Genomic DNA, 23,466 nt, shown 5'->3' with positions numbered 1-23,466 from the left:
GTGCTACCCATTTCACGGCGACGGAACCACCAGCAGCGCCGCCAGTAACGCAAACACACCGCCGTCTAATTCGGTTAGTCGGCCCGCAAAAATTATATCCAATTACGCTCCCACGGCCCTACGAGCCAACCAGCCAGCTAACGCTACCCCTTCGGAAACGTTTGGTTCGCTCTCTCCCATCCACTCTTTCTCTGTTTCGCCGTTCGTGTATTTGCTGGCCTGTTCCTGCGCGATATTTTTCTACGTGGTCCTCGGTTCTTATCGGCTGCCGAACGATCGTCACTCGACGGGGATTCGGGAGAGACGTTCCGGGTATATCGGAAATGGAGGTTCAATCGGAAGGGAAAAGATTCCTTTCGAGAGAATTGCTCGTGGAAATAGAATAATATTTTCATTGTCATTGAAATGAAGCATCGTAATTGAGACAGTTCGCCTTGAAATTACTAAAGAAGTGTTTTGATTTGGAGAGCCCAAAATATTGATTGTTTCTCGGATTCTTTTTGATTTCTATATTGTTAGGAACGTACCCCTAAGTACAAGAGTTCTTCTTAACGAAGGAAATCGAATTTCCCGTAAATGTCCGGGGTATATCCGCAATGCAATGATGCAACGAGCCGTATTATCTATAGTCTTATAACTAAAGTCGACAAAGAAAGGTTCTCGGAATCCATTCGCGAGCACCCTCGCGTTTTAATATTCCTACTGACGCGAGCGCACAAGAGAATTACATTAGCTCTTTCCCCCGGAGAGAAAAACAAGGATCGAAAACTTCCAGCGAACATACAACTTTATATTCCGCGGTCCCCGTCATTCCTCGTAATCGCCGGCACATTCGCGCGACGTTAAAAACCACCCCCACGATTTCCCTCGGAATTACCCCGTTCGCGTCTAGCCGCGGTGTCTCGGGTCTTCCCCTCCGTTTCGAAATCGCGGGCCAAACGAGCGCTCGTATTTTCTTAGAATCGCGGGGCTAGAAGCTGCCGTGCCTCTTTCTCGACAACGAGCAGTAAATACAATTTCCCTCCCCCGCCTCTGGCTCCTCTGCGCCTCTCGCGCACGCGTTGCTTGCTCGTAAGGCTACGTTGCGTGGAGTAGAACGGCACCGAATGGGTGAAGAAGAGGTTTCGCTCGCACTTCCCGGCGTGTCCTCGGGAGACTACGCGTCCCAGGACTCAATAAACCTCTCCACTCCCTCAGTTTCCAAAGGCGGAGGAGATATTCCTCTCCCGCAGGTGTCTCGCCGAGTGGTTGGTAAAGATTCGAATCCGCTTTCTTCTCCTTCTTCGGCTACCCTCCTTTCTTCCTTCTGCTTCCGCTACTTCTTTCAGCCCCTATTCTTCTTATCCACCCTGCGCCAACCCCCGACCGCCGCCCACCCGAAGCTCGTCCGTTTTCACTTCTCGCTAAACCCTAGCCCCTCCCTCTTGTTGCACCCTATGCAACCGGCGGTCTCTCTTCTCCTCTGTTTCCCTGTATTCCCGACGTCGTCGCTTCTCACCGCCGACGTCAAGTAAACAGCCAAGATTCCGGCGTCCTTCGCATCCATTGGAAATTGGCAGATTTAGATAGAAAGAGCCGAGGTAAATCCACCAATTTTCGTGGGGCACGACGACCCAGCGGAACTCCATTCGGTGTTTGGCTTGCAACCGGATCATCCCGTGTAACAAAAACCGTCTGATCCCGCTTGCTCGTGCGCGCGAGCACGTGTGCGTGCTTTTCCAAGCTAATGCCGCCGTTTTAAACGTACTCGCGGATCCTTCCAATGATCGCATCGTAGAAACCGTGTCAGTAGTTGCGTTCTACAGCTGGAATAATACGCCTGGAAGGAAGGTCCCGGATATTTTGGATTCGCTTGACACGCGAAACGTGAACGGAATTTCTTTTAATTGCGGGGGCTATTGAAGTCGTCGATGAAGAATGCGTCTTTGTTCTCAGTCCGTGAAATAATTAAAAGTTTTGCACGCCTGGTCTCTCTTTCGGTGTTTTCGTTTGTCAAGAGTTCGTCCGTGTGAATTGTTTTACTTTTCATTTACGTGAATGGTTTGGACTCTTAAATTTGTTACTATGTAAATACAAGTAAATGAAATACCACTACGGCGAATACATATCAGTTTAGAATAATTTGATTCCCCAAAAAATGTAGAACAAAGCTTTAGTATTCCAGTTTAATAAAAGCTACGTGAAAGTCTTCCCATTATTGATCACGCTCTCCACCGACTCAGCAGCAAGAGATACTACTTTTCGTCGCGCAATCGAATGGAGGTCCACGATACGTGAAGCGATAGAGCGTTCAGCCTTCGTTTTTAGTTCCATTGTGTCCCGTAATGCCTACTTTAAGCGACGCGTAAGTGCTCCTATACAACGCTTAAGGAAGCTCGCGCGTACAACAGGCTGCTTTCCCGTTTCCCCAACGCGCACCCCCACGCGCATATCTGCACATACATACTCTGCGATACCGCGTGTGTATTCGACAGGACGAGACCCTTCCTTTGCGGCTTAATTTACTGTGAAAAGAACGTCATTAGGCGAAAGTCTATATTGTAACATTATCGCATCCCTTTTTTTATGATGGTCGGGGGAACTGGTTTTACGTGCGTCTATTATTATGAATGGTACGCGAAAGCTACGATTTTTATATTATATTATAATATTTTATATTGGCATGATCGTTTTTAATAATTTGAAAAGACACTCAAAATCTATACAAAAATAAAGAGTTGATTCAATATAGAAAAACATGTTGAAAACATAAAATGTTCGTTTATTACGTAGAACGGGATCTTTCCGTTCGAAACCCTGTTTCAGAGAAAATGTGTTTCGCTGACAGCTGACGTCACATGTTCGAACTCGATTTTCTCAAAAACGAGGCTTCGAATGAAAAAAAACTTTATTCCACACTTTTTTCTCATTTTCGCATGTCAGCGTAGCGCGCGTGTGCTCGGCTAATATTCATCTCGAAATGGAGGTCTCAAACAAAAAAATGTTGTCACGAACTTCCGATGTAATATTTTTCGTAGAATCCTTGGATTATTTTCAAGCATAAACCGGTTCGATGAATCGCGTTTGCAAACAAGAGAGTTTTATTCCAAGCACAATTCAATTCCTTAAGTTGCGAGCACAACAGTGTTCATAAGTTACGTTACAATTGTTCGCTGCAAGCGGATCCGCGTTCCCCGTATTTCACGTGTGGCGATATTTGCAAATTTCATTACAATTACCGCGACGAGCGTTACAATGAGGCGAAAGCGTTGCGTTCCCCGCAATCCTAGGCGTGGCTGCCCGAGGCGGCCCGTTCTTATTTGCCGAAATTTGCGCAGTTTCCAGCGTTTACCAGACAAAGATATGCTCAGATAGAAAACGCATCGCGCGGTCGAATTCTACGCGACCGCCGGTTGAACGTGCCGCTGTCGGCAGCGGTGGCGGTGGCGGTGGCGATGGCGGTCTGGTGCGGTTCAACACAAGCCCGGTTGGCTGCAGCCAGCATAAACTTATATTAAACAATAACATGCAAATAGAGCGCTTTATGCCGCGGATGGTATCGCGCTGGCTCGCTCGAGTCCCGTGATTTACCGTGCACTTTCCTCGAGCGTGCACACGGTCGAACGCCGCGCAATTCAGCTCTACGGGCGAGGGGGAGCCGAGAATACAGGAGCAAGGAAGAACGAACAAAAAACGGGGGAAGGAAAAATGGAGAAGAAAAAGGGACGAGCCGAGCGTTCCGAGGATCGTAATTAAAAAATGACCCGAAATATCCAACGAGGCTCGTAACTCCGCGGATTGTGGCCTTTATTCAGCAAATCTCGAGCTACGGCTCGCCCGAGGAAACGGTACAATTTCGCTGGTGTGCGGCAGAGCAGAGGTGGAAGGCGAAAGTGGAAGGAAGAAAGAGAGAATGGCAAACAGTCCGCGGAGGAACAGGCGGGAACGGAAGGGAAAGGATAGACGAAGAAAGAAATTAAACCGTTTAAGGATCTTAATTAAAAAATGACTCAAAGAGGCCCATCAAGTTGGCGAAAGCTTATCGCGTTTGCCCAGCAAACCTTGATTACAGTTCACTCGAGGAGAACCGGTGTACCAATGGCCGGACCGGCGGCGTGGCTTCTTATTCATACGTTACCGGTCGGTCGTGCCGCGAGGCTGATTAAATGCGTCTCTCTCCACTCTCTGCACCCGCTCTCCCTCCACGAGCGAGCCGGGCTGCGTGAATTATTACGAGCGACCCCCGTGCATCCGTAATTAGGTTTTTCCTGGCCGCGGATTAAACGACGAGTGTCTGGCGACGGCTTCCGTCGACTTAACGATCGTAAACAGTTTTATGCCGACGATGATTCCGCCGCCGGTAAATTGGAAACGGGACGACGGCCACCGTCTCTCGCGCCGCTCCTCTACCTTCGATTGCGAACGGGTTAAGCAATTACCGGCCACTCGCTTTACTCTTGTTGGTCGTCAATAATATCCCGCTATTTCCTCTATAATAAGGATCCGCCGCGCGCGCGCGCACTCGCCGTTGGGAAGTATAATGGTATGCAAACCGGTGCGAAGTTCCTGTCGGAAGATTTTTAATGAAGCCATTTGCGTAGTCGAAATTCCGCGGGAGACGAAAAGAGAATTGAAAACAAGCAGGCCGTGTCTTTAAATCTTGTATTATAGCAGTCATAGGATTTGCGTTTGTTCAATATTCAGTGTTGCGATATTTTTGTGTAAACGTTTTATCCTAGAAGCACAAATTCACGTGAGAGTGTTAATGATAAATAACCTGGTACTTGGTTGCTAACGTAAGGATTGAAACATGAGAAAAGTATGGTTGAGATACTTTTCTTTGGGAAAATGTAATCGATCTTCTTTATATGTAGTCTGTTAAGGATGAAAGAAAAATTTCTGTGATTTCTAGAATGGATTTATTTATATGGCATGTAGTATTGATATCATACCTTTTTAATAGGATTACTTTTTGCTTCTCAACTCCTGAGGTTATATTAACAAAATAATAAGTTTGCATGCATGATTGGACACAATAACGCAGTGCAGTTTAATTGCTCATTAAAGTAGGTAATGGAAACTTTTGCGAACTAATGCACAGGATATTTCACTACACTTTAGCATTTTAATTATCCAATTTGTTTTTTGGGATAGGAAAAATGCTTGAGGATAACATAATTTGGTTCGATGAGGCAATTATTTGCGATGAGTAAGAGTTTCGCTCAAGTTATTACTTTTTAAGAAATTAAGATCATCTGTGGTTTTTTAGATTATGCTATATAATTATTAATGTATTATCGATGCGGTAAATTAAAAGATACTTTAATCATTAATATTGAAGAATACAGATGGGTAATCAAACAAATACATCACAGAGATTAGTAAACTTTAAAATAATTTATTCGAAAGTTTATTAGAATTAAATGCTTACAATGTTGTGTTCCTCTTAATTGGCAAAGAAGAATAAATTAATATCGGTATAGAGAGCGTACGTGACACGCGTTAACAAAATTGTTTTCAACTGCGGACCGCGGCAGTCGCATCCCGTTGATCCCAATGATATCCACCGATCGAACGCAATGGAAATGCGCACGTGTGTTTGACAGTCGTGTCACGTTATTGTCACGTGTCGCACGAATGTTTTCCTCTTAAAAGGATTCTGCGTGTACTCTCAATACGGAGTGCATCCTGGCCACCCGAGGCAGGAAAAGTTTACTTCGATATATGAACGTACCGTAGTTCCATTCGATCCCTTACATGATCCATTTTCGATAAAAGTCTGTGGAATATCAAGTTCTACGCTCTTGGTAACCTATTTCTGTCCTCCTTTTGATGTTTCTCCTGTTTTATTAAAGCCACCTTCTTCGCAGGTACTAGTGAAAAAGAAAATAAACTATGTAAAAATAACCTGCGAATCAACGAGATGATTCAAGCAAGAGAACTGCGCCGAAGTTTTCTTCCACATTGTTTTAATCTTAAACTTATCTTTTTAACTTCACCCAACAAATTTTATGACAGTTATCTCACCTATTTTCTTTTATTTAATTTGTTACGTATTTTGCCGTTACAACACACATAAATAATATTTTCATGTTTTCCTCTGTACTACACAAAAATGCTATTTCCATGAAGCATTATAAAATCATTTTCCATGATTTCGTTTCAGTTTCACTTGACACAAAGTTGCAGCTAGACTTAATTATAAGGATCAGCCTGTATAGAAGCATTAATATCAGGATGGTTTGTGTATGGCGGAAGATAAATAAATAGGCGGCTGAAGGTATCCCTACACTATATTCAGCAATGTGTTATAACGTTCTTGGAGCGTGCTTACAAAAGAATTTTAATAAACCCTCTACGGGCAGGATATCAACAGACGGAAGCAATCTTATTACGTTTATCGTTGCGCATCAACATTCGAGACGAAAACTATCCATCCAGGCTTTACGAGGAAATGATACGGCCGTATGATATGGAAATAACCGGGAGTCATCGAGCCAAAAGAAATAACATTAGCTTTTCTGTCTTGCGTGCGGCCCCGTTTTATGACAATTTTTTTCCCGCACATCACCACGCTGTTATCGCGTTTCCTAAACCGTCGGTACCGGGAGATATTCGCGACCGTTATCCTTAGTTTATGAATATCATTCACTGGCTGGAGAGGGAATGAAAATCTCGTTTTTCTGAAACCGATTGCAACTGCCGTACGCTCTTATGATTCACTAATGCCTCGTAAATGCGTTCGTATTATTACTATACTTTTTTAGTTTTTATCGGAGATATAACTAATTTTCGCATTTCCTGTAGTTCCTATATTCTCACCTTTATTGTTCAAGAGATACGGTTACGAAGGAAGTAATGTTTAAACGGTTACATAAATATTTCATATTACATACTCCATATTCTATATGTCTACATATATTTATTTACATTCTGTACAGGTAAAATATACAATATTGAAAAATACCCAATTTAAGTCTAAACGATCATTTTTCAAACCATTTATAAGTTAACAACGATACATTCTTCGGTATATAAAGAAATAATAATGCGTTGCTCTGTGCAATACCGGGATGCCATCAACTCAATGAACACCAATAACACAAATAGCACAACTATCCATGAAATATTTCCCATCGCGTACGGAGCGGGGCGAAAGAATGACGCGGAATAATATAAATTGGCGATGTTTTGTTTGCACCGACAGCCCAATAACCGTTCCGAGCGAAAACGTGAATAAATACCGTTAACCGAATCGATACCTTCTTTCCAGCGTGCATCGGTTTTAAATAAAGTTTAGCTGTAACAAACACGCGGCATTGTCGTTTTGCGAATGCTCCGAAAGCGTTTCATTACGCGAGCAGGAAGAAAAAAAAGGTAAATCGCCGCGCGTTCGGTTTTATTCCCGCGCGTAAATCCGTGGGGACACGGTGCAACACGTAGGGGACACGGTTGTGCTGCGTTACCCACGCAGAGAATGAAAGGCTGCCGACGGTCAGATAAAATGGCCGAAATTGTTGCCGCTATTCATCGTCTTTTGAAGGAAGAAAAGCCCGGTGGATGGCGTCTCAGAATGCGGGGAGGAAGCGTCCCGTGTCCCAAGTATGCGCTAATGCAGCTCGTAGCTCTCGCGGGAGTTTGCTACAGTTCCGCCATCCCCCATTTCCGGTGACAGAATGCGCGGTCCTTATCTGAATCTATGCGAGCATTTATGCACCGGTTGGCCTCCCGAACCCCGCTTCGCCGCGTCCTGTAAGCGGACGTAGAGCACTTGCGCGTTCGAGAATCTGAAAATTGCATTCCTGGCATCCGGCTGGTGAACGGCAATGCCGCCCGTACGATTTTCCACGGTTGCGTAAGTGCTGAGAACACTGGCCTGCGCCCGCGTTAGGGCCGGCCTCGGGAATTAGGTTGCCCGTCGTTTATGGACGGGGGTTCGTGCCTATGCTTCGTTTCCGAATCGTTTCTGCCCCCGGAAACTGGATCGAATTTAGCCGCCGGTGAGAGGGACCGCCTAAACGGTCCGTGAATTAAGATGGCGGATTGAACTAGCCGGATACCGTTTAGCGGGGTTACGATCTTTCTGGTATTTCGGCCGATCCCAATACTACCGTAATAATCAGCGTTCTTGGATTTTATTTGAAATGAAAATACGAGATTAAGGAATGAATGTTGCTTTAACGAGATTCATTTTGAGAAGTTTCATTTTGAGAAATATTATTATTTATTGCGAGGTGGAGATAAGTAATGCACAGTTTTGAACTTTCCTCGTGTATAATAGGTATGAATACGTGAACCTGAATATTACAGTTCGAATGCTTAACGTTAAAAGTAATCACTGTCAGTGATAAACCTGGATAAATGAATCTAGAATTTTGGAACGGAAGTTCCGCGAGCAGCTTCCAAGAACAATTCATCAAAGAAGGACGATACGGAACACAGCGGTAAAAAGTGTTGCTGTATCGACGAGGCTCATGCAACCGAGTTGGTTACAGGATGTAAAGTTGAATTGCAAAATGGCAACCCGCAGCAACGCAGGATTATTGTACGTACAAGAGATTTACCGCCTCTGGCCCTTTTGCTCAGCCAAAGGGCGGCCGAGGTCGCTATGGCAACAGACGGGCGGAAGCCAGAGTCTACCCTTCCATTTCCCCGGATGCAAGCATCCGACGTCTCGCTCTCTTGCGTCAAGTGATTCTCTTGCGTCGTCCTGCAACCTCTTCTCCTCCTTCTTCTTCTTCTTTCTGTTCTTCCTCTCCTTCCCCTGCTTCTTTTTTTTTGTTCTTCTTTCGCCCAGTGTCTCTCTTCCTCGTCCTCTCTTTGGACCTCTTCTGGAGTCTCAAACAGCGCGTCGCTACGGATCCTCTTTCGCGTACCTCCTCGATCCGGAGCTCCATTATCAATTCTTTTTGCCAACAGGACGGTCGAGAGTTTCGGACGGAGGCGAAGAAAATTGTCGACGATCTCGGCCCGGAACGCGTCGGCCCATTCAGAGCCTCTATTGGATGCCTTTGGTATCGAAGAATGGCGCGTTGAAATATCGAGATGTTTTTCGCTGGATACACTGAATAAGGAACAGCCCGACGACAAGGGCCGCGAAATGAAAGCAAAATGCGATCTGCCAACTTGGATTCCTGGCGATCGGTAACATTCGGTGTTAACTGCCGCCTTCTATGAAGCTGTTCGGAATATATAGATACCATGTAGAGAAAGATTTATTATTGGTTTAATACTTCGTTTGTCTGTAGCTACCCAGCCCTTTATCTTATGATTTCTTCCGCTGCTGTGTTGACTATAATTATTAACATTACTACAATGATTTCTTGTTTTCTATTAAATGTAACATAAACAACTGTTAACCTGAATAAAGTATCTAAAGTTGAAAAGTTAGGCAAAATCCCCTAACACGAAGATGAATGCGACTGGTATCATCCGAGGACAACGCAGTCGAACAAGGATTGAACATTATTCCACACGCGACTCTTGGGTTAAGACAGACTCAGTTGCCGTCAGAGCAGAGTTAAGTAACAAGTCGCAAGAATGGACGGTCGTCACGTCGCGGCTGAAGCTGGAGATCAAAGTGGTGCCGTCGGTGGTACGGCTGAGTTCGAAGCAGGGCTGGCATCGGTGGAGTGGCTACTTCGTGTCTGCTCGAGACTTGAAGAGGACGTCGCAACCAGAAGAGAACCCGCGGTCGGAGGGGAAAGAAACGCATGGCGAGGATAGAACGAACGATCCGTCCACTCGACCGTACTCCTGGGAACGTTCTCAATCCTTCGTTTCCACTCGAACGTTCGCGTACGGGGATCAAATTGCGATCCTCCGCGACATGGAAGTAAAGGCGATACCGACGTTACTCGTGCGGCGCTGCGCAACGTCCGAGCTTCGTAATTTCCCTCGACCTTCCCTCGTATCTACATGATCCACCGACGACCGGTGTAGCCTCGTAACCGACGGGCTTGTAATGCAAGCTGTTTACCAGAGACGTAACAGAAATTTACAATAATCACTCGACGAGACTCGCGGCGAATATTCAGAAGCGCATCAACAGGTGGTCATCCGCCGCTTTTTTTTCTTCCTCCTCGTTCCCTCGCGCTCCCCAGTCCCGCCTCACCGGTATTCTCGGTATTCGGCTAGATTCTGCGAATCTTACAAGCTTTCCGACCGCATCATCCGCAGACTGGGTTGGAATGTTGGCCTCGTTTTGTTCCATCCTGGCTTTCGGACGATCCCGCGCCGTGCTACCCGTTTCGTGCCACTACGACGCGATATTTTTGATTCAGGCAGGGAAAGAGGAAGAGGAAGTGGCTCCCTTAAAAAGGGTTGGAAATTCGTCAACGGTGAAAAGAATTCCAGCGAGCCGTCTGCTATAGAGGGACACGTGGAACGTTCGATCCCCTCATTCCGTGCGCTATTGCAGCTACCACCTACTCTCTCATTCTCTCACTCTATCTCTATCCCTCTCTTTCTGTCTCCCTTCAGCCTGTATTCCGAAGGAAAAAAAAATATTGAAGCGAGGATGCGAGAAAGCGCCGAGTCAGAATTACGCGACTATCGAGTTATTTCAGCGCCGAGATAAGCGTTATCCAAGCCCGTCATCCCCCCACAGCTATGAATATTAACGAATTCCGGTGGACTGGGACGGACAAGACTTGAAAGGGATCGACTGGACTCCGGTTGTGTGCGTGACAATCCGGGAATGAAATTAATTTTCCACTCTCGCGACGTATTGCCGTAATGCTTTATACTCGGATAAATTATTTGTCTGTAGTTGAACGGGAAAAAAGCGCGCTCCACGGGACCTCGTTTCTCCGATTTTTCCTTTTTCCCTCTGTTTTTTTTTTTTAGCTTCGTCGTATATAATAGCACCGCTGATTTTCCGTATTTCCACGTGCTCACGGCGGCCGAAAATAATAGACATCTAATTAAATCCGTTAATTGGAGTACGCTTTCGCACACGTCGAACCAAATATTATTTTTGTTAGAGGAATTAGCGGTACAACGAGGAAAATGGAAATTGGCGGATATTCGTCTATTTTCGGGGCTGTCACGGACTTTTAATGGAATAATTAATTTTCTTCGTCGTGCATTAACTTTCCGGCTTCGAGTTTTGTTTGGGAAACGGAATGGTAATTACTGGGAAATGTTTTGAACAGTGCACATTCGCTGCAATTTATCGGGAATATCGTGTTACTTTAGTTCTTAGGGCGCTGGGAAAAATTACTGCTTGTAAAAGTTTCGAATGTTATTTGCAAAAGTTTGGCTTCATTCGCGGAAAGTACCATGTAAGTGTCATTACGGAATATCGAAATTTTTCTCAGACTTCGTGAAACGAAGTATTAAACGCAATGGTTCACTGTACTTAAATCTGCGAACAAATAATTATCAATTAAAAGAACTTTCAATTCCGCACAATTCAACCATAACTGTTTACTTAGTATTCAATTATATTTATATTATTTGTAGAAATAGTTTATAATATGTTAAACTACCTGACACACATAAAATATAATGTAATAAAAGAATAAAATATATTCTTTTGGGAATTGCGCGGGAGCTGCATGGATCTATAGAAGTCCTTAGAGGATCTCTAGGGATCCTAGCACTTCTGAAGATCTTTCGGATATTCCTTGAAAGTTTGAAATCCTCAGGAGTCTCTTTGAAGCTGTCTAGAGACTCCTATTCCCTCTAGAAACCTTTGGATTGTCTTTAGATATCTTTAAGTGTTGGCTCTTCGAACTTCTAAGATTATTAGATAATCTTCAAGGCAATGCAAGTCTCATTGTGCTAAATCTTTCCTTCGAATTATTTTTTTTAAAGATTGAAAAAGATCGAATTATGTGACGTACACATAGGAAACACGTATGTTTACACAGTGTATACACGAAACGAAATATCTTTTTGATATTTAGATTTCATTGGAATATTTTATTCAATAGAAATTCTTTTTACCACTGCAATATTCGATAATCACGTCTCGGACTACGACTCTTCGGACGAGTTTTTCGTAAATCATATTTCAGAATCCCCGGCTCAAGAAGTTTGTCGGCAAATCAGATAGAGTGGCTTGGGGTTCTCCTCGTAGCAGCTCGTTCTGTACTCTGTGTCGGACAGCGGACAATTATTCCGCCGCTAATTGAGTTACGTTGCGGCCTAAATGCCCGATGAATATTCATATCTTTGCTCGTGCTCTCCTCCGTCTCTCGCCGGTGCCGCTCGCAGCAAGAAAAAGTTGTCGCGAGTTAAAAATGTAATAAAATTAGAAAATTACGTCCGCTCATCATTCCGAGCGAATGCTGTGAATTTTCGTTTCCGTTTCTTTCCACCTTTTTCGCTCCGCAGCTCCCTGCTGCCCCTTTTTGTTCTACCGTCACGGGGAATGGTAATAAAAGTAACAAAAGCTTTTCAACATTTCTGGAACTGTCAGTCCAATCATTAACCAATATTCAATCATAATTCGGAACAAATATAATCGATTAAATGTGCACGTTAGGAGCGCGCAAATCCATTCGTCGATGTTCGACAGATATTTCATTCTCAAAATTTATATTCTGTTATTAGGATAACCCATTATTAAATTTCACGACATAAAATTACTTATAATTGAACAAATACCTAAATAATTACACAATTACAATAATCGTATATATGATAAGGACATCAAAATTGAAATTCAGATTTCAATGAAAACAACTGAATAATCGTCAATACTGGATAATAAGACATTTGTAATTAATTTTCCAAATTCAAACAACATCGAAACCTCTTCCTCAAGTTTCCGACACTCCCAGAAAGTCCACCCAAATGATTTTGCGGCAAGGTAAAAGAAAACGAAGGAAAGTAGCTCAATCGCGAATCCCGGTTCCTCGTCGGACACAAAATAAAAGCCTGCCGATTCGTTTTAACTTAGTTTTAACTGATCCCGGTGAGTTTAATTGCCTCGACGGAATCGCGTGCGAATCGCGATTCCGCGAATAAGAGCGCGACCGGGTTCGGTGTTGGTGCGCTGGTAGTGGGGATAGTCCAATTATGCATGCAGACCATAATTTTGTCGTTAGAGAGCGTCGGCTGGGAGCATCGAACCGCGCCACGTCTGGTTCGAGGTGTCGTTATCACGACGCGAGAATCGGCGAACGGATCAGCCAGATTTCCTTCCCGTTTTTCCCAGGAACGATCTGACCGTTTTCTTTTTCCCTGGGCGACGCGGTTCAGCCGCCTGCAGCTGACGGACGAGGTGACTTAGAGAGATGGCGATTTGCATAATGCAATTCAACGGGATCCCGTTTCAAGGAAAAGTCAAGAAGAACAGGGCAATTACAATGAAACTCCATGGGACGCGGTGGCTTTCACGGCCTTGCTACCGACCACCTAGACGATGTCGACTTTATAAATATTCAGCCGGTCGTTAAGGTGCGAGAGACAGAGAGGGTTAAGGCTGCGCGTCTGCGGGAAAGGGGGGAGGACAGGCGGAAGGGAGAAAAGTAGAAAGGGTGTATAAAAGTCGTGCAGCCCGATGCGGAGTCGAGCGTTATTATGCGCTCTCGCGGTTCCTTGTAATTCGATTCAAAATGCCGGCCTGATAATAGCAACTGTATTGCCTCCAGCGAATTTGCTTTTTCCTTTTCCCTCGGTTGGATCACTTGTTCTCTCTGCCTCTTCTGTCCATGTAACAGCGAACGTTTTATTAACACTTTGGAAATTGTCAGATGAACGACGGCAACTACCAATTACAATTTTCGACAGCTTTTCTCCTTTCGCGATGATCAAAATTAGAATAATTTTCTGCTGTTAAGGTAGGGGTACTTGGAATTAAAGATTAAATTCATGACAACAATAAATATTTAGCCTATATATTACACAAAAATGAATTTATAAACAGTGCGATTTTCAATTTATGAACATTTCACCTTTACAATAAACCGATTTTTATAATTAAACATTACTGACAAACAAAGTAACCTTAACAAAGCCTATGAAAAGTAAGCACAATGTGTAAGAAGTTAACTTTTATTAAACATCATAGTACTACCCGGAATCACTTTCATTAGTCTAACCGCCGATTAAATCCCGACCCTGACGATGCATCGACACAACAGCGACCAGCTCGCGGCGGCCACTTACCAAGCGCAAAGATCCCCTAGACACCAGTGGTAAGGAGTTCACGTAGCAAAGAAATCCGACGAGTAAATCGAAAAGAAGCACAAGGACAACGCGCGTTGGTCGCTGATGTGAAGAACGGCACGGCAGAGCGAGGGGATCGGCCAAAGACGGGAAGATCGAAGGACTGGTTGCCACGGGTTTCGCCCGGGCGGGGTGATTGTCTTCGCCTCGGAGAGAGAAAAGCGGATTAAGGCGGTTGGTTAAAGAGCAGTTACCATATAGTTGAGCAACGAAGCCACGGACCGAGGCGGCAGAAGGGTGGCACCGGGATGGAACGTGGAAAAGGAGATGGTTTCTTGAATCGTGGTGGTAGGAAGGTACACGGACTTGGTCTCACGCGAACTCTCTCTCTCTCTCTCTCTCTCTCTCTCTCTCTCTCTCTCTCTCTCTCTCTCTCTCTCTCTCTCTCTCTCTCGCTCTCTCTCCCTCCCTCTCTCTCACTCTCTACCTTTCACCCCTGCGTTTTCTCTTTCTCTCACTCACTCACTCTTTCAGTGACTCTCCACACTCTTGCCTCGACCGGCTACGTCCATAACTAGCTTCAGTTCCAAGGCAAGGAAGGCAGCTCTCCTCGAGTAGGTATATGGCTGCCGCGCCGTCGTTGCTGCTACCACTGCCACGGTTACTGCAATAGCAGAAACTGTCGAGTTAAGTAACTGCCGGTACTTACAGTAACTTCGCGCGCAATGAGACCGCCTACATAAATACACCTAATACACTTGCCTCCTTTCTCTACTCTCCCCCACCTCCTGCCCTCCCACCCCAACGCCTTCACTGTACCCTATCCTGTTCGCCGGCAACATGCAGGATATACCCCCATTCCCCTTTCGTTGCGGTAAATTCCCTGGGTGGCGCGGGGTTCCGCCGCGGCCTTCTGCCACGATACAACGGTACATGGCTTCCGTCGCGCAGTTACATTCCAACTTTCATCCTTCGCCCTTCCTCTACCGCCCTCTCCACTCTGCCGCCCGTTTCGTTTCCAACCCCTCGCTCGCTCGCTCGCGCCCCCTTTCTTTTTTCTGCCTCTCCTTTTCACTGCTTCCGTTCGCGATAGCAACGCGTCGTATAAGAGCCGTCGCGTAATGATGCTCGCCTTAATTGTCGGCCGCCTATTCGGTCTTCTTATTCCCCGTGAATGGCTCCGAGCGAGCCATGAATGGAGTGTTCGATGGAGCACTACCCGTCGCGTGTACTCGGCTCCCCCTTTTTTACTGGAATTTTGTGAATTATTTCTACCTCGTTTTTTCGAGAAGAATTTCTTGCTCGCCCGGCGAGTGACGAGTAGACTGTTTATGCGGTTTCCAGTTGTTAGATATAGTCTTAGGGAAGCTATCGAAAGGAATTTTAGTTTATTGTTATGGTGAATTTTGATCTGTTCGAATCGCTGTGAATGTAGGATGTTTCGTGTGAAAATAATCGTGTACTTTGCATTGTGAAGTATGGTGTAAATTGTATAAACACTTGTAACATAATTAGAATAATATTTATGAATCTATAATGGAAGGTAGTGGATGAGAAAATTAACTAGAATTTACTAGTGAAATATTGTAGTCGTTCATATTTCTCTATTGCACTCGACTGCAAGGAAAGCAATAAAAGGATCAGAGTATGTTGCCCCCACCGAAATCGATTAAATTAATATGGGATACATTATTCAGGATTATTATGTTTAACTGTGGCCAGATTAATACGCGTAAGCTCTCCAGAGTTATTGTCGCTGTTCTATATCACATCTGGCATTGCCTTACCTGCACGCTACATTAGACAATAACGCGGAGTGTTGGGGGCAGCTATACAGCGCAGCGACGATAATCTTTTAAGAGCATAGTACTTGCAATGGAATTTAATTGTAATTAGATTACTTTATAATTGTTTTGCGTAAAATTGTGTTCATTTCGATAAAAATTATACATTATAATGAATAGTATGTGAAATCTAGTACAAGAATTTTAACAAGAAATGCTAAAATTAATATGTTCGATGTAGATGTAAATGAAAATTTATTTTTAAATAACTAAACTTCTTTCAAATAATGTCCGCGTAAAACTCAGGGACAAGAATACGGAGATTATAAAAAGTGTATATGAAACGGTGGCTCTTAGAGAACGACGGGGTCTTTCCATTCACATTTTAGTAAAGTTAAAGTAAAATTCCTTTTCTTAGCTTATAATTTTTCCTGTCGCTTCAGAGCTCGTTATGTTTGACAAAGACTCCATTCGACTAAAGGCGATAAAAAAATGTCATTATCTCAGCATAAGTATTACTCTGCAGATACATTATGATGTTATCCCTTCATCGCGCCACGCTATACTTATCGTTCACAATTTTTGTTCGTTGAGCATGGAAAAAGAAACGTCGTCTGCTCACTTTAAACCGATCACATTCAAATTTCATTGAACGAAGACTTTTGCGACGACACTCTTTAAACTGATCAAGATTTCTGTACATTATCGCTAAAGATTAAAAGTAAATTTTAAGTAAATTTTATTAAATTCATTTCGAACATAACAAAATCTTCAAAGGCCACCACACCCATTACTTTTATACTACGGCTCAAATACTTGAAGAAGTGATCCAAATAAAAATCCAAAACACGTGTTCTGCGTTCGTTAACTATATCACTGCTTTCGGTATAATCCCGGTAGTTTCAGCGATGTTGCGCTTCAGTTTGAACTCACGAAGTAACACTGCTCGTAAATCGCGAATCTTAAGTTTTCGCAAACAGTATAACATGATACCGCAGGTACCCAAATATCGCAAAGATTAAACTTTATCGCCGAGCAAAAACAATTGAAGGAAGACAAGTGTTGCCAAAACAGAATGGTAAATTTGAACACCATTGTATCCACCGCTCATTACCCACCAACCTAATAAATCACACTCGAAAAGCAAACGATGTACCCTGTCTTTAATTAGCAACGTTTCTCGACACCTTAATGAAAACCCAATTTCCTCCCGATCAATAAAAAAAATATGTCGCCGGAGATCACTAGAATCTACTTTACCCGTCAAGATTTTCCCGTGAACCCTGTAATAAAAGGATTAGCTCGCGGATAATCCATAAATCCTTTACAGATTATCTCTATTAAGCCTGAAAGTCCTCGGTCTTGTCTTCGTTACCGATTCAAGAGGAGTGCTCGCCATGTAATTCCGTCATCGGCGATCGCACGTTTCATTTCGCTGGTTTCCCTCGTCCGCCCGCTCGCCGCTTCACCCTCCGACTCTAGCTCCTTCGGCGACCATCTTCCGCATGAAACGAAGAGCGTCAGCGTGTTCGGATAAACACGGTTTCGCCCGATTTCACAACGGATTCGCCTGTTCCCCATCCATCCACAGTTGGCCCTATACAGGAAGAGCTCTTTTCCGCGCGGTGGAGAGGGTGTGACAAACAAATGCACCGCGTCAGCCCGGCGTGACACTCTTCCGTGGCCTGGGCTGGCTCGGCAAAGGGGGAAGTGAACCAGCCAAGGGGTGGTTAAGGCGAAGAGGCCGGTAGCCAGACGAGGATGAAAGCCAGAGGATCGTGGAAGCCGTGCTCAAGTAGACAAGGGACACGTCAGCCGCCATCCTTCTACTCAGCCTTTTATAGATTATTCACGTACAATGGTCGAGTGACAAGTGGCGGGCCACGCCGCCATGGAGCGTCGGATCCGCTTCCCTCCTTCACCCCACGTATGAAGTCTCAATTTTTCCTTTTCTTGTTTCCTTCCTTTTTTTCTGCGACGTGTAGGCGTACGCAGGTCGAGTTGACAAAGGAGCAGATAACGAAGCAATCAATTTCGGGGCCCCTTTTTCCCGGCGACAGTGTTCTCGACGATCTGAACGATGGAGTTAACTTTGATTAGGTCGATTTGGACTTGGACATCTTCGCGGTAATGCTACACTTTTTCATCCGTTGATTTTAGACATTTATTCGTGTTACAGCAGTGATTAAGTAAAGAAAATGGTTTTAACACTGGAATTGCCGTACAAATCGAAATAATGGTTTCGGTTTCCTTGTTTCGCAATTATTGATATTTTCAAAGCATTGAATAGTCGAAATAATTTTGAAAATAAATAGTTTCATTTGAATGCTATAATGAATATCTGAAGAAACCGAAAATAATCTATTATTACAATATCCATAAGGATTACATATCAATCGTATTAAATGCTCGGTAGTTCTAGTGTTAAAGAAGAACAATTCGGTAAAAGTAATTTAATCTCGAACGATCACTACGATATAACTTAGGTATTTTGCTGGGAAAAGTTATGTTTTAGAATGATAGCATACCGAAATTCCGTAGATTAATCAAAACGTCAAGCAGGTTTATACGCCAGCAGCGTGTCAGCCGACGCGTTAAAGAATCCGTCATCGTTTGTCCTCGGTGGAGCGACAATAACGTTGTCGGGAAGCGTTCTGTCGCATATTGTCACTTCGGAATTCAACGAGGAGCAGATGCGGCGCGTGTCGAATTACGGGATCGATGAATGTTTCGTGCGATATCGCGAGCACGCCGCGCCCGTGATTCCGTTCCCGTAGATCGTCATAAACGCGAAAGTCGTAAAACGCATGAGGAGAAACGCTCGGCGCAGTAGTTGGCCGAGCGCATGTGAATGCAGACCGTCGGATACCAGGCGGCACAGTGTTTTTTTCCCCTCCTAGCATTCGGTATCGCGCTGTTTGGTGTTTTAATGTTGATTGGACGACTGCCGATTCAGCCGACGTTCGTTTGCCACGATTGTTGTTTCGGCGTCGAACGTGGCCAAGCGAGAATTTTCAAAATTCGACCGGCCAGCGCATACGCTCCGTAGCAACGCCGGATAAATTGACTACGAAATCGCGAGCGCCCGCGGATTTATTTCCTTTCGAGTGGCCGCGCATTGTTCCGCGAGTATTTTTTCGAAGAATCTTTCGACGAAGTACCAGCCCATCGTTGAATTTGATATATATTCTTTCGTTATTTGTATACGTTTTACTTAATGTTAGTAAGTTTCAATTTTTGCGAATAAAATCTTAACTGTTGTCTGCTTTTTACTGTGCTGTGTTGTGTCATGACTTTATGTTGGAACTGAAAGCTTTGGTAATCAGATAAAATAATTACTACGTATTTTTGGTTATATAAATTCTTTCTATTTGATGTATCATTTCTCTTCCAAATAAAAATTTAACAGAAGATACGTTTATTTTCCAACTTCGTCATTGGCCTCATCCCCGCTTTTGGAGAAGATTTAGACGTCGGGTGAGTTTGACAAAATGTGCTGGCGACGTTGACGGTTACCGACCGGAAACTCTCTCGTTGGTAATCATTCTCACTTTATTACCAGCAACTGATTTATTGCTTGATAAAGGACAGGTATATGGGTGGGTATTGTTATTATAAGGAGGGATCTACGGGAGCCATGAAGCTGCATGTAGCAGCTGAATAGTGGAGGATGTACGTGTGTGTGTAACAGGCGGGATGAGTTTAAGTAAACGCTTGAATATGAAAGCCAGTTCGTTTGCAGTGTGCACGTACGGAAATTTTGATGGAGAAACACTCTCGTGCCATCGTTTTGGTAACTCAACAAATTTCAACGATAAATTTCGACTTAAAACGTTGATATTCCAAGATAGCGCGCTACGTGTATACATCGGAATAACAAATGACACGTCATAGTGATGTATCCGGTTAGCCAAAAAGTCTTCCTGGTTTTCTTCAATGCGGAGAGTATACTTGTTAAAAAATATAGGATTCTTTACATAGATGGAATAAGGGAACTACTTGAAAGGTGACAAATTTGTCAAATATAACGGGTAATATATAGTTCAATAAAATGTAATTTGATAAAGCGAAGTTTATTCCTCAGCCTCTTTTAAAATGCACAAACACTTTCTAACAAACTCAATATCTTGTTTCTCAAGAAAACTCTTCTCCTTTTGTTCGTATGTGAACCGAACAGCGTGAGTCCTCGATACGATCACGGCGATAGTAGGCCGGATCAACGGAGGGCTTAAATCACCGTTTCGATTATTATCGACAGCAAAGATGTTGTTCTGACGCGTTTCTGTGATCTTTTACAGCGACAGAGATAACTTTAATGAAACACTGCGTTTATAGAACGTGAGATTGTACTTGTTAGTGTGTGGTGTAATTGATTGTGTAGTATGAGCTACGACTGTCGATTGACGACTGACAGTGTCTATTAAAGACATAGTGTCTACTGGAGACTGATGAGTTGCAACTGCTATTTGCGTTTTTTGTCTGATGACTGCTGCCCGAAGACTGACTGTCCGCCCAGAGGGAGGATGTCGAAAAGTAGGTTCGCGACGACCTCCAGAACTAAATGGTGAGTTTGAGGGAATGTCATTGGACGATGACATTGGGAAGCAAATGTTGTGTGGGTACGTGCGTCACCGACTTTGTGTCGAGCAGGTTCATAAAACCGTAGGGGAGTGGACCTGCTAATACCGTGGAGGGGTGGGTCTGCACGCAAGGAATAGTAATGCTCGCCTATCTGGTGTTAATGATTATCCTTTCTTTACCGAAATAATGATTATGGCCAGGAAACACAACCTCGTGAACTGAGTAATCCTGTGCTAAGAACAGCATGTAAATTGGAGAAGGAAGTCCCTTATGTTACACGGACGAATTAAGTTGCAGGAAATTTCCAGCTCAGGTTGTGCTCCGACGCATTGAAAATTGAAAGTTTCAATGATGAGTTCATCTCAATGACTACTGAAAAATTGGGAGCATTGAGATGTCTTCCGGAAGTTGCGCCCCGAAGCACTTTTCCTACACCAATTTTCAAGAGGGGAAATACAAAAATTATTTTCTAAGAAAATTCACGTACCTGGTAAAATTGACTTTTTCTTCGAACAAAGCATCTTCGGTAAAACGTCAAGTAACTTTAAAATAAATTCACTTTGTCTAAAAAAATCCGACAATAGATCTTCTGATTTCTTCGCGAGTCTAATGCCATGCTATAAGATAAAATCTAACCGAAATACCACGAAACGAAACACCTCGAAATAGATCTCTTCCATAATAAGGAACGCGCCACGTGACTCGTGCAATCAGTAGGAGCCTTTAATCGGTCATCAAACAGTTGGTGTAACCGAAGCTTCATCAGCCGTCCGCTTAAGCGTGACATTCGATTGCGCAAACAAGCCGGAGTACCTGCCAATTTCGCGGGTCCGCAATATTGTATCCCGTGTCCGTAAATTTCCCGAACGATGTACAAAAATGGCCGAAGTTCACGCGACACTGGGCTCGACACGCGGACGTGTCCCCCACGAATTTGGGTCGTCGGTGGAGAGGGAACCGGTCCCGAATAATGTCCGTGTATATCGCGTGTTGAAAACGGCCGACGGAATCGTGTCGCGTAGCTTGATAATACACCAGGCGGAGGACTCAGTCTCACGGCCGAGAAACGAGAAAGGATAAGGCGTCGTGTTGCGAAGCGGACTTAGACGTTTGGAACATGCCGAGGTCCATCAAAAATTCAATCCATACGACTGTTCTCGTTGTTTCTTGCCGGGGCGAGAGGGAAAGGGAGAGAGAACGGGCGCGAAACGTTCCGTGGAATTCTCGATGCGACGCATGGAGAATGACGAATGTATGTACGGTGTTCCCGGGTGGACGGGAAACGGAAAAAGGTGAGATTTCGCGCAGCGAAAGAGAAAAAGGAATCGAAAGGGGGAAAAGGAACGGCGGAGTTGCATCGGAGAAATTGGCGCCTGCTTTGGTTCTTGAAGCATGTGTGCCCCATAAATAACATGTAAATATTTTCAATAACTGCCGGGGCAACCCCAGCATGAAAAATGCAAACCGCTTTGCGTCCGGTCCTAGCCGCGCGCCGCCACGGTATCGTAACGTGTGCATCCAGACGGGCTCCTCCAACCCCCGACGAGCCACTCCAGATCGGCGGCCGCACTCTTCAACCCCCTCGACCCCCGCCCACCTAGATCCCACGCCAAACTATCTTTTAATATATCTGTATGTACACGGTGTCCCGCGCGAAATTTATGGTACCGGACGCCGGCCGATATTTGTTTCACTCGAGCGGCGACTTCGCCCTCCGGCCGCGCCTTATATGTTATACGCCAGCCAGTGAGCGGCCCCGTTCGGAAAAAGAGCCAGCGTTCGGGACGAAATAATTCCGGGAATATGGAATCGTGACTCTCGCGCTGCGTTCCGTTGCGCCAAGCACACCTGAACGCCGCACCGGACCGTGAATCTAGATAGCGCGAATATAAATCTTTCCATCGCGTAATAAATTTCAGGTTCGGGTTCTAGGAACGAGATATAAATTGCGGCATTTTTGATTTTAATAAACGTAGGAGATATTTGTTCGTGCTATTCGTTGCATATTATGTAAGTGGTTCGCGTATTGGAATCACGATTCACCGGCTTATGGAAATGAAAGTAACGGATGGTTGTTATTTGTTGCAGGGGCTTCGGGTTCATCACGTTCGCAGATCCGGCGAGTGTAGATAAAGTACTGGCACAGGGTAACCACGAGTTGGACGGCAAGAAAGTGAGTATTCAGCGACCGTTTATATTATCCCCTCGAGTGTGATCTGTGTTTTAACCCTTTGCACTTGAGAGGTGACTCTCAGTTATTACTTGATTAGGGGTAACAAGATAGTAAGTTTTCTTATATTAGATTCAACTCTCTACAATACATGAATATATGAAATATTGAAATATTCAGATGAAATAACTTTGTTTCTTAATTTATGTATATTTCCTTATTAATTAGTCATAAAGAATGTTGTCTTTACCATCGAAAAATGTTGGAGTATTTCCAATGAAAAAATTTCAAGTGCAAAGGCTTAAATCTTCTTTTCCAACTGTTCCGCCGTTACAAATGTGAACTCCTTTGTATCTACGCGCATGAAACACGCTTAAAGAAGCGAGAATTCGGGATGTCGTACCGAAAACGCTTCAATTAAGAAATTATCGTCCCATGCAATTATCAATTGCGTTCTTTATTAGCGAAAACGTTTGTAAAGAAAATTTCTTCCATCTTCATCGCCTCTCGCCGAGTTTCTTGCTCCGCGGACAAATCGAAACCGGCGAGTAATATTTGTCTGTCGACGGGATCAATTAACCGGGACTGTACTACATCAATTATTTCGATCAACAAACTCCGGTGGAGGTTAATTGCTCTCGCGGCACACATTTGATTGCGGCGGCCGTGCGAACCGATTTTTCTTGTGCGACCGACTTGTCTTCTTGCGCCGCGTGCAATCGATAACGCGGTCGTCCGTCTTCGTTCGGCGCGCGGCCGACGTTACCGTTCCCTCCGTCTATCGTGCTGTCCCTCATTAACCCTTTTTCTGCCCCGTCACTGTTTTACCAA

At 44.3% G+C, this 23,466-nt stretch overlaps 1 protein-coding gene across 6 annotated transcripts in view; it reads left to right on the top strand.

The window, feature by feature from the left end:
* Positions 1-23,466, top strand: part of Rbp6 (RNA-binding protein 6) — an 824,356-nt gene that overhangs the window by 469,391 nt on the left and 331,499 nt on the right. For all 6 annotated transcript variants that reach the window (XM_076368421.1, XM_076368426.1, XM_076368422.1 and 3 more), the window contains one exon: positions 22,554-22,638. In XM_076368421.1, the coding sequence (XP_076224536.1) occupies positions 22,554-22,638 (85 nt within the window). The remainder of the gene's footprint in view (positions 1-22,553; positions 22,639-23,466) is intronic.

Source organism: Nomia melanderi, chromosome 6 (assembly GCF_051020985.1).
Source record: "Nomia melanderi isolate GNS246 chromosome 6, iyNomMela1, whole genome shotgun sequence".
NCBI classification, from domain to species: Eukaryota; Metazoa; Arthropoda; class Insecta; order Hymenoptera; family Halictidae; genus Nomia; species Nomia melanderi.
This window is presented reverse-complemented; position numbering and strand designations above follow the sequence as displayed.